The sequence below is a fragment of the Scleropages formosus genome, chromosome 1, assembly GCF_900964775.1.
Source record: "Scleropages formosus chromosome 1, fSclFor1.1, whole genome shotgun sequence".
In the NCBI taxonomy this organism is placed as follows: domain Eukaryota; kingdom Metazoa; phylum Chordata; class Actinopteri; order Osteoglossiformes; family Osteoglossidae; genus Scleropages; species Scleropages formosus.
Window position 1 is genome coordinate 26,101,816 of NC_041806.1, and position 16,476 is coordinate 26,118,291.

General features: G+C 40.5%; 1 protein-coding gene across 3 annotated transcripts; it reads left to right on the top strand.

Moving 5' to 3' along the window:
* Positions 1-614: 614 nt before the first annotated feature.
* LOC114910431 (solute carrier family 35 member F5-like) lies at positions 615-14,607 on the top strand. Of its 3 annotated transcripts, none has more exons than XM_029251266.1 (16): positions 615-633; positions 3,322-3,385; positions 5,154-5,298; positions 6,006-6,155; positions 7,055-7,117; positions 8,046-8,127; positions 8,442-8,632; positions 8,849-8,930; positions 9,441-9,528; positions 9,734-9,798; positions 10,055-10,159; positions 10,511-10,670; positions 11,505-11,595; positions 12,278-12,432; positions 13,022-13,122; positions 14,162-14,607. In XM_029251266.1, exons 3-15 carry the CDS (start codon positions 5,161-5,163, stop codon positions 13,101-13,103), a joined length of 1,452 nt encoding a protein of 483 aa, XP_029107099.1. In that variant the 5' UTR covers positions 615-633; positions 3,322-3,385; positions 5,154-5,160; the 3' UTR covers positions 13,104-13,122; positions 14,162-14,607. The 3 variants fall into 3 exon arrangements, with proteins under 3 accessions (XP_029107099.1, XP_029107096.1, XP_029107107.1); XM_029251263.1 differs by lacking the exon at positions 615-633 and adding an exon at positions 756-847; XM_029251274.1 differs by lacking the exon at positions 615-633 and adding an exon at positions 756-847 and having other exon boundaries at positions 14,232-14,607.
* The last annotated feature ends 1,869 nt before the right edge of the window (positions 14,608-16,476 follow it).

Consider the following 16,476-nt stretch of genomic DNA (forward strand, 5'->3'; position numbering starts at 1 on the left):
AGTCCTCCAGGTCGTTTGTTCACCAGCAGCTCTCTGCTACATGGAGGTGATCAGGGTTTAGTCAGGTTCATTTTAACACTTTAAAATCAGAATAATCCCACTTCTGCAGAAAGAAACCACTGACTGTAATGCCCAGTAACTGGTAAAAGCTGGAGGTGACAATCTTACATTCTGAGTACTTTTGACAGTGCACAAGGAAGGTGCTAAATAAATGCCGAGCGATATCAGTAACTACTTCGACACCTGGTGGCCAAAACCAGTACTCGCACATTTTTTTTTTCTTGCTCATCAGGTTAAACCGATTATTTCCTAGATAATGAACTCCTGTTAAAACACGCTTCACCTTCAGCGAGTTTATAGTGTCGCCCCAGAGAAAGATATCGGCGCAGTAAAACTGTTGGGTTTAAAATCAAGACACGGTAATTTTCCCATCAGGGAGCACGCGCAGCCCGTTCCGCCGGAAACGCCGACGTTGTCGTCTTTTAAATGACGTTTCCGTGCGGGTGACAGTGCGTGAGTGTAAAACTACATTTCCCGAAAGAGCAAACTGTGCAACAATAGTCATGGAATTCCTAATGGCACAGCAACTGCGCAGACCCACGGATTTCAATATCAACTGCATCCCCTGCCACGGTAAAGGGGAGAGCAGTGAGACCAGCCGCATGATATAGTCACAAGGTTATCCGAGCAGTTGCGGTGCACTTCCGACACCTATACAAGCCTATCCTTATTTGCGGTTAGTGAAGTCACTCGAGCAGGAAATACTAAGACCAGTGATGTTTACATCCTAGCTAGCAGGAGAGCTGGCAGGCAAATATTGAAGATGCATCTTCTACTGAGGATAGAGGTATGGCAAAGAAGTGATAGTGTCTGCCTAAGACCTTTGCAAGATGGTATCCGACGAGTCTCAGCATTTAGTTATTTTTCCTGAATAATTTATATTTATCTAAACAACACACAACACCACAACTGGTGGCTGGCTCCTGTGTCTCGACCTGCTGCTGAGCAACAACACAGTCAGTTGGATTGAAATAGCTGTGCATATGATTATGGCCTGGAAATATATTGTTAAGATTTTCACTGGACTATTTCTGAGAGTACTCTCTCTGCACGTGTCCGCTTACTGCAACTGCAAGACTAAGCTAGCACAAAACGTGGGTGAAAAAGAAAATCAAAATGTGGGGACAGAGAGAGTGGCCCAGTGGCAGTGGACAGTGGTGGACAGTGAGTGGTCTGAGTGGACAGACACAGTGGGAGAGACACGTTCCCAGCGTACTGCTTTTTACAGCTGCTGCCTTTGCACCCGAAGGTCGCAGGTTCGAATCCCACGGCTGTAGTAGGTTTGAGTAAGGCGTTTACCCTACCTAAATTGCTCAGTACAAATGGGTAAAAAATTGTAGGCAGATTAACATCATAAATTGCTTTGAAGATCTGAACCTGCAATCTTTGGGTGCAAACTTTAAGGGTCCAGACGCAGCAGTACTAACCACTATGCTGCACCTAGAAATGGGGGTGAAAATAACAGTGCAAAATATAATTACAGTACTGTATTGTATTTAAATGATTCTGTGTTTGTACTGTTTCAACATGAATCATGTTTGAAATTAGTGAAAAAATATAACAAAGCACTATTATACAATGTAGGGGGCGCGGTGGGTTGGACCGGGTCCTGCTCTCCGGTGGGTCTGGGGTTCGAGTCCCACTTGGGGTGCCTTGCGACAGACTGGTGTCCTATCCTGGGTGTGTCCCCTTCCCCTCCAGCCTTATGCCCTGTGTTGCCAGGTTAGGCTCTGGCTCCCCGCGACCCCGAATGGGACAAGCGGTTTCAGATGATGTGTGCAGATGATGTGTATTATACAATGTAATATTCCTGGTTTTTAATTGTTTATTATATCCCACCCATCATCAATAACTACTCATTCAATGGAGCGTCATGGTGCTCCAGAACCTCTCTTAGAAGCATAGGACAAGAGGCAGGATACACCCTGGATGGGACGCAAGTCTATTCCGGTTACCCATACTCATTAACTAGCAAATGACACATGAATGGCAACTTTGAGTTATCAGTTCACCTGAAATCTTTTGACTCCGGGAGGAAACGAGAACATCTGCAAGAAATCCACACAAGTGTGGAGAGAACGTGGGAACTCTGCAAATGCTGAGCTGGACTTGAACCCACATCCAAAGCCACAGTCCAGGAGCCGCAAGGCACAAGTGCTTCCCACTGCACCACTGTGTTGTATCAAAATTTTAATGTGTATTTTTTTATATGTTGAATGAGGGGCGGTGGCGCAGCGGGTTTGGCCGGGTCCTGGTCTCTGGTGGGTCTGGGTGCCTTGCGATGGACTGGCGTCCCGTCCTGGGTGTGTGCCCTCCTCTCCAGCCTTGCACCCTGTCTTGCTGGGTTTGGCTCCGGCTCGCCGTGACACTGCTTGGGACAAGCAGTTTCAGACAGTGTGTATATGTTGACATTTTGTGACTTGTCTTTTATTAGTTTCCCAAAGAAGCAGTTAGTGGGGTTCATGTAAGAGTGAGTATTAATCAGAAATTGCAAAATAATAAGAAACACTGTTGCAGGAATATTACAAATACACACACTGCATTGGTTTTACGCAGAGTTAAACACTTTGAGCCACAAAACTGTCTGCAGACACTCAGTTGGTTTCAGGGCTCTTTATCGTGGCATTTGCGGTCCTAAATGAGGTCGTCTCAGGGGTTTATGGACTGCTTGTGGTACATTTGGTCTTGGAATGACCCCGTGCATGTCATATAAAATTAAGTTAAATTTTTTTGGTTTAAATTGCTTGTTGTTACTGGTTTCCCTGTGAGAAGACCTTTGAAGGACATATTTCACTTGTTAATGAAAGATGAACTTTACCACTTTGTGTATATTGGAATCTTATTTAAGGTGTACCCTTCCTCATTTCTTGTGCTTCCACACCACCATCATCCTGAACTGGATATGTGGCAGCTGTTGATAATACACACACACACACACACACACACACTGTCTGAAACTGCTTGTCCCAAGCGGGGTTGCAGCTAGCCAGAGCCTAACCCGGCAACACTGGGCGCAAGGCTGGAGGGGGAGGGGACACACCCAGGATGGGACACCAGTCCATCGCTAGATACCCCAAGCAGGACTCGAATCCCAGACCTGCCAGAAAGCAGGACCTGGCCAAACCCGCTGTGCCACCGCACCCCCCCATTAACTTAATTTGTGCATTTTTGCAGGATTTAGCAATGGGCTTGGGCTAATTAGAGAAATATATTTTTCATTTCAGTTTAATTGTATTAAGTTTTTTATTTGTTTGATTTCAGTTTTTACACAGTAGATGTGATTAGAAGACTGAAATTGCAGAATCCTGAAGAAAAACCCATACAGGTACGTCAAATCCCAACTCTGTCAAATAACAAAAAAACAACCTTTTTCGGTCATTGTAAATGTTTTATTTCTTTGAAACGGAGTACTTTACATCACGGTTTTGTAGACTATACAATTCGCTATTGTTCCGCTATAATCCAAATAAATTCTCCAAGTTGTCATTTTACCTGTACGCATGTAGAGTGGCATTTATTGTCCGTCATCCGCGTTACCAGCAACGACAGCAAACTGATTTTGCTTTTATGTCAAAATGCGGTACCAGCTACATTTCCCCATATCTGAAAGTACGGTCAAAACACAAACGTGTTGTTTTCATAAAGGTTCCCATATTCCTTTTTCTTCACATCAGTTCCCTTGAATTTTTTTTCTTTTTTTTTTTTTGTCATTAAAAAAATTCTGTCTGATAAATTTGCCCTCTCTCTGTTTTCATTTTCAATGGACATACTGCTGCTTTGTAAGATCTGGAAAAGTTAATACTGCATAAAGACACTTTGGCTATTGCTCTGTCATTAGCGTAGCTGTGCGTTAGAAAGTGGAAAAACGAAACAATCCCATGAGTTCTTAAACTCGACTGCTTACAGTTTAAGTGCAGCTCACTTTTTCTCTTGTTTATTTTACATCTCCTTTGCGCATGGTTTAGCTGAGGTTAGAGACAGACAGCTGCAATTTTCACACTTCTCCAGCTCAGATATTTTGAATATTTAAAACTTTAACATCTTTCACAGCATGTGGTGCTCTGCAGGCAACTTTGACGTAAGTCTCAAGCAAAGGCAAAATTGTGCAACTAAATACATTTAAAATTTTTAGGACCCTGCCTTAACTTGTAAAGCTAGAGAGTGTTATTTGTTGAATTATTCATTTAGGGTCTTTAAACCTCTCAGCGCACTGGTCTGAGAAAGTGAACAGGTCTGGACAGAAACCATGCAATAGTACTGCAGAAATCTAGTAGAGACAACCTGTTTTTTCTCTATTTTTGGCATAAAGGCAAACTGTAACAGACACATCTCTTTATCTGAACAAAAACATTTTTCATTTCTCATCGGCGTGGGTGTTCTTTCAAATGCATACCCCCCCATCAAAAAAAAAAACCATGAAACCACATATGAAGCAGTTAAGATTAGGTTAAGAACAACAACAACCTGCGGAGTGGCCGCAATGTCTCCAGCGCTGGGTCCGGCTGCGGTGTTGAGATGAGCCAGCTGTCCAGCAGCTGGGCAGCTCAGTGTGGGAGAGGCTAACAGGGCTCATCCTGACTGTTGGCCAAGTTATGGAGGACTGCACTAGCGACAGCGATGTTTCACTTTCCGTGGGGTGGTTTGCGGCCGTTGGGGAGAGAGCAAAGCGGCTCCTCAATACACCGAACATCCTCTCAGAGGAGAAGCAGGTGTTTCTCCGGCTTTTGTTAAACTAAACCTCCACCGTGAAATGTGCCTTCAGGCGGTGTCACGAGGTATCAGCACGGGGGTAGCCGCACTCAGTGAGAAGTACTCCGCTGTAAGCTTCTTCCTCAAATCTGCCTTAATTTAGGTGCTCTCAGATACTCATACATTGTGAGCACGTGGCCACTTAGCATTCTGTTTTGTTTTTTAGTGTAGGGGAACACATCACAATTGTTCAAGGATGCAAAGATGTAGCCTAGTCTTGGATTCACTTGAAATTCTGTGCTGGAAATTCTTTTAGTCCAGGCTTTAATATAGACTTAATCACTGTCTGTGAAAGGGGCCCAGTGTTATTTAATGGTTACAACTAACACATATGTTCTTGACAGCCTCCAAATGGTGCTGGTTTTCATCATGAACCGGATGAGCAGCTCCCAGAGCAGTGTGCTGGCCCAGCGGAGGCGCATGGCTTTGGGCATCATCATCCTCCTGCTCGTAGATGTTATCTGGGTGGCCTCTTCAGAACTCACCTTGGTAAGTAATGGATGGTAATGGTAATTGGTAATGAGTGATAACTATTCATTCCTGTCACGTACTGTAAGGATTTTCAGGCCAGCTTTTGGAGTGATGCAGGTGCAGCTGAAGTAGTCCTAAAACTATTAATATTTGCTACTATGTAGAGTGTGTGGACAATAATGCTTACAAATAAATGCTTGTGTGTGCATTGGAGTTATAAAGAGAATTGCTTTAGTGATGGACGCAGTAAATATCCAATAAAGCCCAATAAAGCTCATTGAAAATCGTTGAAGGTCATGAGTCTACCAGATGATATAGTTTACCAGATGATGAATGTTTTATCCCTCATGTAAGGTGGCATCATGTTACATATTAAGACTGAGTATGTAATGTATGTAATCAGACTGTCATATGATTTTACCACTTTCAGGACTAATTATTAGGTTTTATTTTTAACTGTTGAAGTGGTAAGTACTGTGGTAGGTCAAGTAATGTTTTAGAAGCCATTACATTTGTGAAGTAATTTTTATAAAATAACAGTATCTGTGTTCCAGATTTAAATCATATTATGATGATACAAAGTTGTATAAGGGAGCTTGCTGCAGTATTTCCGCAATGTGAGTATTTGTAGAATCCATGGATTCCATAGCCTTGTTAGAGTACTGCTGTCTCATTTGACAAAATGACTGTGCAATGATTTGATCATGCTCTACTTTTTGTTCAAGTATATATTTAAGCACCAAGACTACAACAAGCCCTTCTTCAGCACCTTTGCCAAGACATCCATGTTCGTCCTCTACCTGCTGGGATTCCTGGTGTGGCGACCATGGAGACAGCAGTGTTCGGGCAGGTTGTGCGGCCGACCCACAGCCTTTGTGAGTGCTGGCCCCAACTTTTCATACACTTTACTGCTGTGTTTCATCAAAATCTTGTGGACATTTGATACTTCTACATAGCTGTAGATTTGATGGTTTAGTGAAGCAGTAACTCAGGTTATGGGTTTTCCCGCAACATAGAACATGGGTTCTCTAGTTTTATATTGTGAGCCAGTATACCAGTACGAAAGGCTAGTTAAAGGACAGTAGCTGTCCTTAACTACCTTACATTCTTCTGATTGTAGACCAATCCAAGCTACAGTTTCTGTGACTATTGATCATCATCTGTAGCAGAGGTTCTTAACCTTCACTAGGCTATAGATCCCTTAACAAAGCTGATGAAGGCTGAGGAATAATTCAGAGAAAAATGTCCATAAATCATTTTGGAGAAAATATTGCAGTAAATTTGTTTTAAAAAATCATTTTTGTTTAGTTATTTTCAATACAAGCCTGAACTCTGTAGATGTGCTGAAGCCCATATGTGGACCTCAGGTTAAGAATCTCTGATCTATAGTGTAATATTATTAGAATCTTATTATTATATGCAGAGCTGGGGAAGTTTAGATGTTGTATAAAGTAGATGTTTCCCTTGTCTAACAAACATTCCTTGTACAAGGACTAAAATATGAGCTTTTTACACTGACCGCCACACAAGTCAAGCGCTTTGCCCCAAACACGGGATGTGGCTTCTCCTGCTTGACTCATAAATGTTTGTATATTCGAAACTCATAACTCGGATGTTTGTAACTTGAGGTACAAGTATGTATACTGTGTATGGATAAGCTAACCTGATGTGACAAGTATGGTAATGCCATAGTGGCATAACTTTCTGTTCTATAGTATAACAGAAGCCCTTGAACTTTGATTGACTTGATGTTTTATTGTTCTATTTTTTGTAGTTTGCTGATGCAGAAGCCTACTTAACCACTTGCACTACAGACAACAATTTAAGTAATTCCCTAGTAAGTACTATGTTATATTAAATTGAAAAGAAAGAGCCATAGAGAGATGCATTTCATGTCAAAGTTGAAAGTTTTAAAAAAGTTTGTATATTTTTTATTTAAAAACAGTTTGTATAGATCTTCCTTGTCTTTGTCTGTTGCTGCAAATAACTCCAGTTGTAAGGTGACTGGAGCCTGTCGCGGTGGTAGAACTCAATATCGGAAACCATTGGACACCAACTGTAAAAGATGCTTTTAGTTGAAGAAGGAGGCCTGGCACACATTACTAGTGCAGAGAATTTCAGTAGAAAGTCGCTACCGTGCTAAAAAAGCTACGGCAGCAGTGGCTGCAGAGGCAAAGCCCAGAAGCGGGAGGGGTGTGGAAGGCTTTTGGAAGTTACTTTCGAGTGCACAGAAACACAAGGACAAAGCAGAAGGTTGCAGTGTTGACCTCAGCTGAGGATGTCATTGGGAGGTGGAAACGACACTATCCAGGCCATACTTCGAGGATTCAAGGCATAAACACAAACTTCTGAAAGATTGAAGTGCACCTCTCTGTGTGCATCTTGATTTTATTTCTTTTTTAACATCTGTAGGGATTATCTCTGAGGTCAGTCACTCTGCCGTGATTGGTTTCAAGCCTTAGGAAGTATTTAAACCTCATCGTTAGCTTGTGCTATGATACTTAGTACTGAAGTTTGTCCTTGTTTAAATAATCTGATGATAATTGAACATATATGAGTTATTTAATAGTATTTAATTTTTCTTATAATTTTATTTGTGTCTCGGAGCCATAATTTTGCCATTGACATTAATTGGTTATTTATAGTAAAGTACAATTTGAGGTCTTTCTTTGTTTTAATTTTTGGTTTCTTTGGTACAAATATTACTGATCACTGTAACTGTGGCAAACGTAAACTGATAGCTTTTGAAATTTACTTTATTTCAGAGTGAACCCCTCTACGTTCCTGTCAAGTTCCAAGATGCACCAGCAGAACAGGCCAGTAATGCCAAGGGAAACTCTGAACGATGTAAGTAAAACCAATACAGTGGGTCCTGAATTTATGAACAGTCTTCAGCATAAAAAATAACTGTAATAGTCACACCTTTTGAGAATTTTTTTAATGTATGGGTTAACTGCTGGCATTTTTGGTGTATACTTTTTGTTCCCAGTCAAGGTAACATCATTGTCACTTTCTATGCATTGATTTACTTTGATGTTTTCTTCCTCACCATAGGTTATCTCAGTAATAACCATCTCTTTGTGCGATTTTAATTGCCAGCCTGGTGCTACTGTAACTCAAGGCCACAAAATGTAATACTGTGTTTATTTTTTCCTCCACAGCCCCTAAAAAGCACCGGGTACGTTTTAGCAACATCATGGAGGTTCGGCAGCTGCCGTCCACCCAGGCGCTGGAGGCTAAACTGTCACGGATGTCCTATCCAGCGGCCAAAGACCATGAGTCCATGCTAAAAACGGTTGGCAAACTTACTGTGATTGAAGTAGCAAAAATTAGCTTCTTCTTCTGCTTTGTGGTAAGTGTTTAATTCATTGCAATAGATAGATTCAGATTTTCGCTAAAGCTACTTTCCTAAAAGTTGTCTGAATCTTCTATAGTCACCTTTTTGCATCTTTTTGGATAAATTTGATCAAAACTCAAATTGGAAATTATTTGAATTGAGTGACCTGTGCTGCATATACAGTGTCACGTTAGGCTGTTTATTATTATCTTTTCATTCTCAACATTGCAGTGGTTCCTAGCAAACCTTTCCTACCAAGAAGCACTGTCTGATACGCAGGTAGCCATTGTGAACATGTTGTCCTCTACTTCAGGTGAGTAGGACAGGCTAATATTTTTTATTATCTTGAAGCTAACTTATTTAACAAACTTCAATTTCTACCTTGTCATACACATAGATTTCAACTAGATTGATGAAAGTAGTTTCGATGAATACATACCACATTTACAACTGCATTTCCCTCCCCTCAAATCAGATGTGTGACGTAGTGTTCACAGGACCAGTTAAATATTTTACCTGTAGCAGAGTACTCTGAACACTTAACAGAAGGGTAATGAAGAACAAGTAAAGTTTCCATAATTAAAGATTGGAGTGTAGCTTATTGTTTCTGTCAGTAAAATTATTTATCAGATGGTTGGTCTGTTTTAAAATTCTTTTTAATGAGTAGGCTTTGCTGGTTCGTAATGTTTAAATGTTTTCCCAACCTTAAAAGTTGAGCTCTGACGAATCTGTGTGGGTGTGTAACATTTCTAAACAGCTTGACTCATATATTTTGTGGAATAGAACATCCAGCGGAACAAATGTTTAGTTGTTTTCTTCATAGGTCTTTTTACTCTGATCCTGGCTGCCATTTTCCCGAGCAACAGCAGTGACAGGTTTACGCTCTCCAAGCTTCTAGCAGTCGTGCTAAGGTGGGTGAATGAATGAGTTTATTTTAAATGTTTGAAAGTAGGGCTGGAAAGTTTCAGTTCAATTTTTCTGGAGAAAGTAAAGATGAAATTGGCTGATTCTCTCCAATCAATCAATCAATCAATCAACAATAAAAAGATGTACAGTGCAGTAGTACATATCTTGTTGAAAATGGTAGGCCATACTCATTTCCATTTCTCTTATCAGCATTGGGGGTGTGGCCCTTGTGAGCTTTTCCAGCTCCAGCGGCTCCGATGAGGAAGGTGCATTAGGTAACTGACTCGGTTTAATCTTCGGTGTAGTCTGTACTCTGCGGCCTGTTGTCTGTAGTCTGTGCTGTGTGGTCTGCACTCTGCGGTCTATAGTCTGCTCCACGTTGTCATCTACCAGTGAAATATCAGTGAATAGGACCTGACTACACATGTTCCTGAGGTGGGAGAAGAAGTACTCTGCCCTGAGGGGGAGACCCTTTGCTTACTTTGCAGACAACACTTCTCTCCAAACGTTTGTTTTTCTGCTCTCGTGCAGGGATCCTCTGGTCTCTGGCCGGGGCCGTCCTTTACGCTGTCTACATTGTAATGATCAAGCGGAAGTTTGAGCGGGAAGACAGGCTGGACATCCCCATGTTCTTCGGTTGGTAAACGCCAGCGTCCTGTTAGACAGAGGCCTGCGGTGCACGCGAAGCGCGTTCTCCTCAACAATTTCTCAAGCACACTTACTGTGACAAATAAGCTTTCCAGTTCCACTGTTAATATTATGCGAATTGAAAAGTCATGAAGACCACAGCTGAAGAAAATAATTAATAAGCATCCTGTTCGGCATTTGGATGTGCGTGTTACTGCCGTAGGTCATCATGTTTATTGTCAGTAAGTTTTTAATACTTTGGATTTGATGTAAGCTCGAAGCAGGACTGGAGCTAGTTTTTTTTTTTTTTTTTTTTTTCTGAGAAATGTATGTATTGTTGTGTTGTTTCCTCCACCGAAGGCTTTGTAGGATTGTTCAATCTGCTGCTGCTCTGGCCTGGCTTCCTCCTCTTGCACTACGCGGGTTTCGAGCCATTCGAGCTGCCCAGCAAGCTGGTATGGATGTACATCATTGTCAATGGCCTCGTAGGAACCGTGCTCTCCGAGTTCCTCTGGTTGTGGTGAGTTGCAAGCATTACCTGCACATGTAATAAGCTGCTCGTGGCTCACACTAGTGACCAAAACACCTTGAATCTACACTGTAGATGCTATTAAGTCACAGTAACTTCCTGCAGCTATAATTATAATATATAGTAAATTATTTTTGCTAGTCATCAGTTCAGGTATCTTTTTACCAACTGAAATTCAGTCAATTACATGGTGACACAAATGGTTTGAGGACTTTTTTTTTTTTTTTTTTATTTGTTGTTGTCTACATTTTGTCACTTAATGCCTTTTTTTTGCAGTGGATATAACAGGGAAATGAGCACATTACATTCTTGTGAATTTCCAAACCAGCCCCAACTTTTTTGCCACCTTCATGAATTTTTAAGTGAACTTCCTTCTGTTACGCTTACATTTTGCTACTTTTCTGAGAATGATAGGCCTAACCCTCCAGACACGCTATTGAAGAGTTTTCAATTTAGCCACACATTTCTCTAAAAAGGGAAGACAAGCTATGTTGTTGGTGGAAAGCAAATCACAAACTACAAAAAAAAAAATCCCAAAATTCTCACACTTACTCAAAACATTCCTAACATGCTACATGGAATATTACATAGGAATAGAATTACATAGGTATATTAATTTTAGCTTTAAATGGTCAGGTGTGCCACTTCCTTTTTTGACAGTGTTGCAAAAAGTGTTTGGCTTTTTTTTTGCTCATTGACATTACTGTACATTATGTTCAGTTGTGCTGTTGTTTAAAACTGAATGGCTCCTTCTTGAGCAGTTAGAAGTTTTTAACAAAGATGTAGCAGAGATGTATAGATGCTCTATAATTCTCTCTTCTTTAGGGGCTGTTTTCTCACCTCATCTCTGATAGGCACGCTCGCCCTGAGCCTGACGATACCGCTGTCCATTATAGCCGACATGTGCATGCAGAAGGTATATCAAGTTCAAGTTGTTTTTAATTGTCATTCCTCTATATAGCTTGTGTACAGTGGAACAAAATGCCATTTCGCCAGAGACCATGGTGCAACACAACACAGGAGTACAGGACAATAAATACACAGGACATGGGCTGTAAACTGTAGGCAGTTTGTAGTGTGTGGAGTCATGCTGAGTGTATGAAGTAAACCTAAACTTGTATCCCAAACTGATGTCACTTATTCACATCTCATGTACGGGAAGCAGTACCATTTGTCAGACCTTTACAAACTGACCAGAACTCCACTGTACTTACGTTGTCGTTTGTAGTGAGACACATGATCTCTTTCTCTTTATAATGCTGCACTGGTACCCCTGTTTCGTAGTATTGGCCTTAATATTATTTTGCTTGAGTACCTTGTGGAAGCAGAATGTTTTCCTGAAGTTAAGCAGTTAATGACACAGGTTTGCAATCACAAGGTTCTGTTGTTAGTCTGAAAGGCAGTTTCATGTCCCGCAAGTGGTTGTGCTGCACAAACTGCTGAAGAAGGTACTTAATCTGTGTAACAATTGTATGAATATGTAATAATTATAAACTGCCTTGAAATGGAAGCAAAGAAATGTAGAAACAAGCTAGTAATTATAACATCATTAACAAAGAAGCAGAATTAATTAATTTAGTTTATTTCCTTTTTTCTAGGTGCAGTTTTCCTGGCTGTTTTTTGCTGGTGCTATCCCTGTATTTCTGTCTTTTTTTATTGCAACTCTTTTAAGTCACTACAACAACTGGGACCCAGTGATGGTGGGACTGCGAAGGGTGTTTGCTTTTGTATGTCGAAAACACCGCATTCAAAGGCAAGCATTACACCACGTGTATGTGTTATGCATAATTTGCGAGGTTGAAAACAATAATTACTTATGAGGTTTAGTTTAGGTTAAAACTGATTAAATCAAACAGTTTTGGCTGTATCACTTCATGGTGCCATACAGGGCTCATTGTTTTTAACAAAGCTCATACAACTTCATGGACTGCTTTTGCTCATTTGAGATGCTGAAAAAAATCTGCCTTTTTAATAATACAAATGGGTTATTGTACTCAAACTAGAGAAGCAACACTTTTGAATTATGGCTCTCTAGTGAGCTTTAGCCACGTTTTGGTTCTTTTTCAATTCACTTACATTTTCATTTGGTTTTGAATGAATGTAGAACTTGTAAAAACTTGGATTAAGAACAGGTCATTGAAACTCTTGCCTCTTGTGTTTCACAAGCCAAGCAATATGCATCTCACTTTGACTGACGACATTACTTGTACTACATTTGTTAATTTTGTGACTGGAAGATCTGTTGATAATCCTACTGTACTGACTGGTGCAGCGGGCCACCAGAGGCAAACAGAGACAGGGACTGTTGCTGACCCATACTCTGTTCATGTTCTCTCCTACAGGTTACCAGAGGATAGTGAGCAGTGTGAGAGCCTTATCCCCCTGCATAATGTGTTGCAGGATAATGGAGGGAGCTGTTCGTGAGCCTGTGTGCAGTCATAAGGTGTGGAAACCTCTTTTGTGATCTTCACTGGTCTTCTTTAGTTAGTTTTGACCATCCTTTTTGAGGTACAATTGAGGTAAATGTCCTTGACTTGAATTAAGGAGATAAGTGCGTATTGTTGGCACTCATGTTTTATGCAGCACTTTGGGGTTATATTCAGTTCAGTGTTAGTTCAGCTGATTTTTATAAGGTGCACTTCTGAACAGCAACACAGCGCTGAACAACAGAGCACATGCAGTAACACGTAAGTGATAAGTGGTAAAGGAAAGCAAAGAGACACTAAATATTGGCAGTTTACTAATGTACTGTAGAAGTATGGCATTTTGGCAGCTGAGGAAAGGAAAATAAAAAGGCCCAGGAAATTAAAGAAAAATAAACCTCTGGGGTTCCAAGTACTACAGGGTTCCCAGTTCTGGGAATTCCAGTGTTTTACTTTGGCCCTCTGTGAAATGCTGCTGTAGCTTAAGAGTTTGGTTTTTCTGTTTGTGTTTCTTTGTTCTAGTTAGAATAGTCTGTGCTACCTTAGTTAGATTTGTTTGGTTTTGATTTGTTCTTTCCTTTGACACCCCTTATGTTGCTTTCCCTATGTGTCTTTGGATTGGTTATATACTATATATATAGACACACACACACACTTTTCTCTGGCCTACTTTTCACTTATGTATGTAGTAAATCACTATTGCACCAAAAGTCCTGTGTTTCCTCATTTCTTTTAGTCACCATCCAAACCACTGGTCTTCAGGCAACTTAATGTTAAATGCTGCATCCCCTAGACAGCTTGGGGTCGTAACAACATTTATAAAGACTTGTCACACCAGGCTATGTGTTGTAATCAAGCAAAAGATGCTTCCACAAAATATTTGTTTTTTTTTTCTTATGAATTATTCTTTTATACTTATCTGTTGTTTGGTACAAAACCACCTTACAAAAGCCAAAATTACTGTAACGGTGTGTAAACTTGATATCCATATATTTCTGGATTGCTCTTCTAAGGTGTTCAGTACTGACCTTAGCTTAGACTTTCTTTTTTCTGTTCCAGATTGGGATAGAGTAATAAATGGCAATGGAACAATTCAAGACCATTCCTTAAAGTATTCCTTATTTCCCAGTGCCTCATAGATGTCTTGAACGAGATGACAAATCGAACCCTTTAAGACACAGCCTGTTACTGGAACCCTGTTTGGATGGACCTCATTGTCAATTTGTAAGTGGTACTGTTGGAGATAATGCACTTCTCAGTACACTGAATGTAACACCACGCAATAGGGATATCACGTCAGTCATTTGCAGAAAAATACTGTTATCATTCTGATCAAAATTGTTGATTTTTCTTCCTTTTTTTTTTTTTTTTGCTTCCTCCACTGAAATTACACAATGTGATGGCAGACTGAGTGAACCCTTTATAAATACTTTACGTAACACTAATATGCATTGTTAAGCAACACTACATCCTGTAGTACATCTGTTATTCATCTCTGTTGTAAATTGTACCATGTCAAAATCACGTATGTTGTGAAATTTGTTATAAATTAATAAAATACTAGGTTATTGTAAAAGTCGATGTTATAAATATTACTGTTCTTTATGGATACTTTAAACATGACGATGTTTACATTTAAATGCAGAAATCTAGTAATGAATCATAGCACTGTTGGACAGCAGGCAGTATGAGTGTCTCACAGCTATGCAATCGAGTGTGTGTTTACCTTCTGTTTAGTCTCTCTGGAGTTTGTATCTTCTCCTTGTGTTTATGTGGGTTTCCTCCAGATGCTGTGTTGTCCTCCCACAGTCCAAAGCTGAGTGTTTCACATGGATGGGTGACTCTGAATTGTCCTTAGCGTGTGAACGTGTAATGGGTGTGGCCACTCTGTAACAGACAGGCATCCTCTCCTGGGTGTACCCTGCCTAGCGTAGTGTCCAGTGCTTTGGGAATAGGCTCCAAACCTCCGTGACCCTGTCTTCAACATACAGTAAGTGCTTATCAGTAGCGAGTAAGTGATTGATCGCTCGTGTACTGAAATTAGTGTGCACTCTCTAGTCGCAATGCAGACGGCAGCTGTGCCCCAAGTAAACCCTGTACAAGTCCTTTTCGCTCCATAAGTTACATTGAAATGCAGAGTTCTTTTAACAGAGTAATTTTTACAAGATTCTTCTGACTACATTTTGACAGTAGTGACATATACTGAGGCAAAAGTTGGAATTAAATCCAGCTTCTACAGCGAATAAGCTAAAACACAATATATTTTTACTTGTTTGGTTGTGTTAACTTTTTTCACTTAGAAAATCAATAACACATGCAATTTGACCAGGGATGCCCAAGCCTTTGCACACAACTACATATTAATACATTATTATTATTTTTAATGGCAGAGTGAGATGCAATTTTTCTATCCCATCAGGCAACAATTTCTAATTTTACCTTCAAAATGTAATCTTAAAGAGGTACTTAATTCACTAAATATCCTCACTTTGAGAAGATAGACATGGACCCATATTGCTTTTTTTATTATTGTTACAATGCAATTGTATTAGGTGTATTAAAAAGCAAACAGTGAAAAAGGAACTGAAATCATAAAATTAGTGAGCTAAATAAATTGGACAGTTAGCACAGTTACTGGATATTATAACAGATCTTTTCAAAATAACAGAAAAGGGAAAATTAGAATGCCATTTAACTTTTTCTGAATGTACCATATTAAGCAGAATTAATTTTGACTACTCACTTTGAAATTACACCTCTGCAGTGACAATAAGCTACAACGACTGCAATCAGCAAACGTGTCATTATTTGTAGTTCATTTGAATGTCTTTGTAACCAGGCAGTGCATCTAAAGCAGCTGTACGATCAACGAGAACTTAGTCCTACACTTCTTCCAGTGTCTGATAGGCTGAAGTGGTGTCCCCATAATCAGTTTACAACCTTATTCCCTCTGAATGGGTGCAGACATCTAATTATTCCTCTCACAGGTGTTTTACAGCATAGCAGACACTGGTCTTTGCTCTGTTTTCGCTAAAGTGAAATTGAACTGTTTTTATAGTTTTATGGCCACCTCAACCCCAGCTCCCCACCCACTTCAGACCCCAGTGGGCTGCCGAAGTTTGGTCCACTGGGGTCCTTAGTTCATGACCAAACGTGAGCAGGACGGTGGTGCAGCCAGTGGACTCCTGGCCGGTGGAGTGACATGCCCATAGAACCAGGGGCAGGTGCCACTCCTAGTTGTACCAGTGTTGGGTGGTAAGGACAGAGAGTTATGTGATGAGTGTATAATTAAAATGCTCCTCCAGCCTGTTGCTCCGTGAGTACAGAGACGTGGTACATGTCTTCCACAACGACAGCCCCAGGAAGCTCTGGAC

Coding starts and splice junctions, on each gene's coding strand:
- LOC114910431 (XM_029251266.1), top strand. CDS start 5,161: ATGGTGCTGGTTTTCATCATGAACCGGATGAGCAGCTCCCAGAGCAGT. Junction 8,633..8,848: donor GCTTCTTCTTCTGCTTTGTG/GTAAGTGTTTAA, acceptor TCAACATTGCAG/TGGTTCCTAGCAAACCTTTC. Junction 9,799..10,054: donor CGATGAGGAAGGTGCATTAG/GTAACTGACTCG, acceptor GCTCTCGTGCAG/GGATCCTCTGGTCTCTGGCC.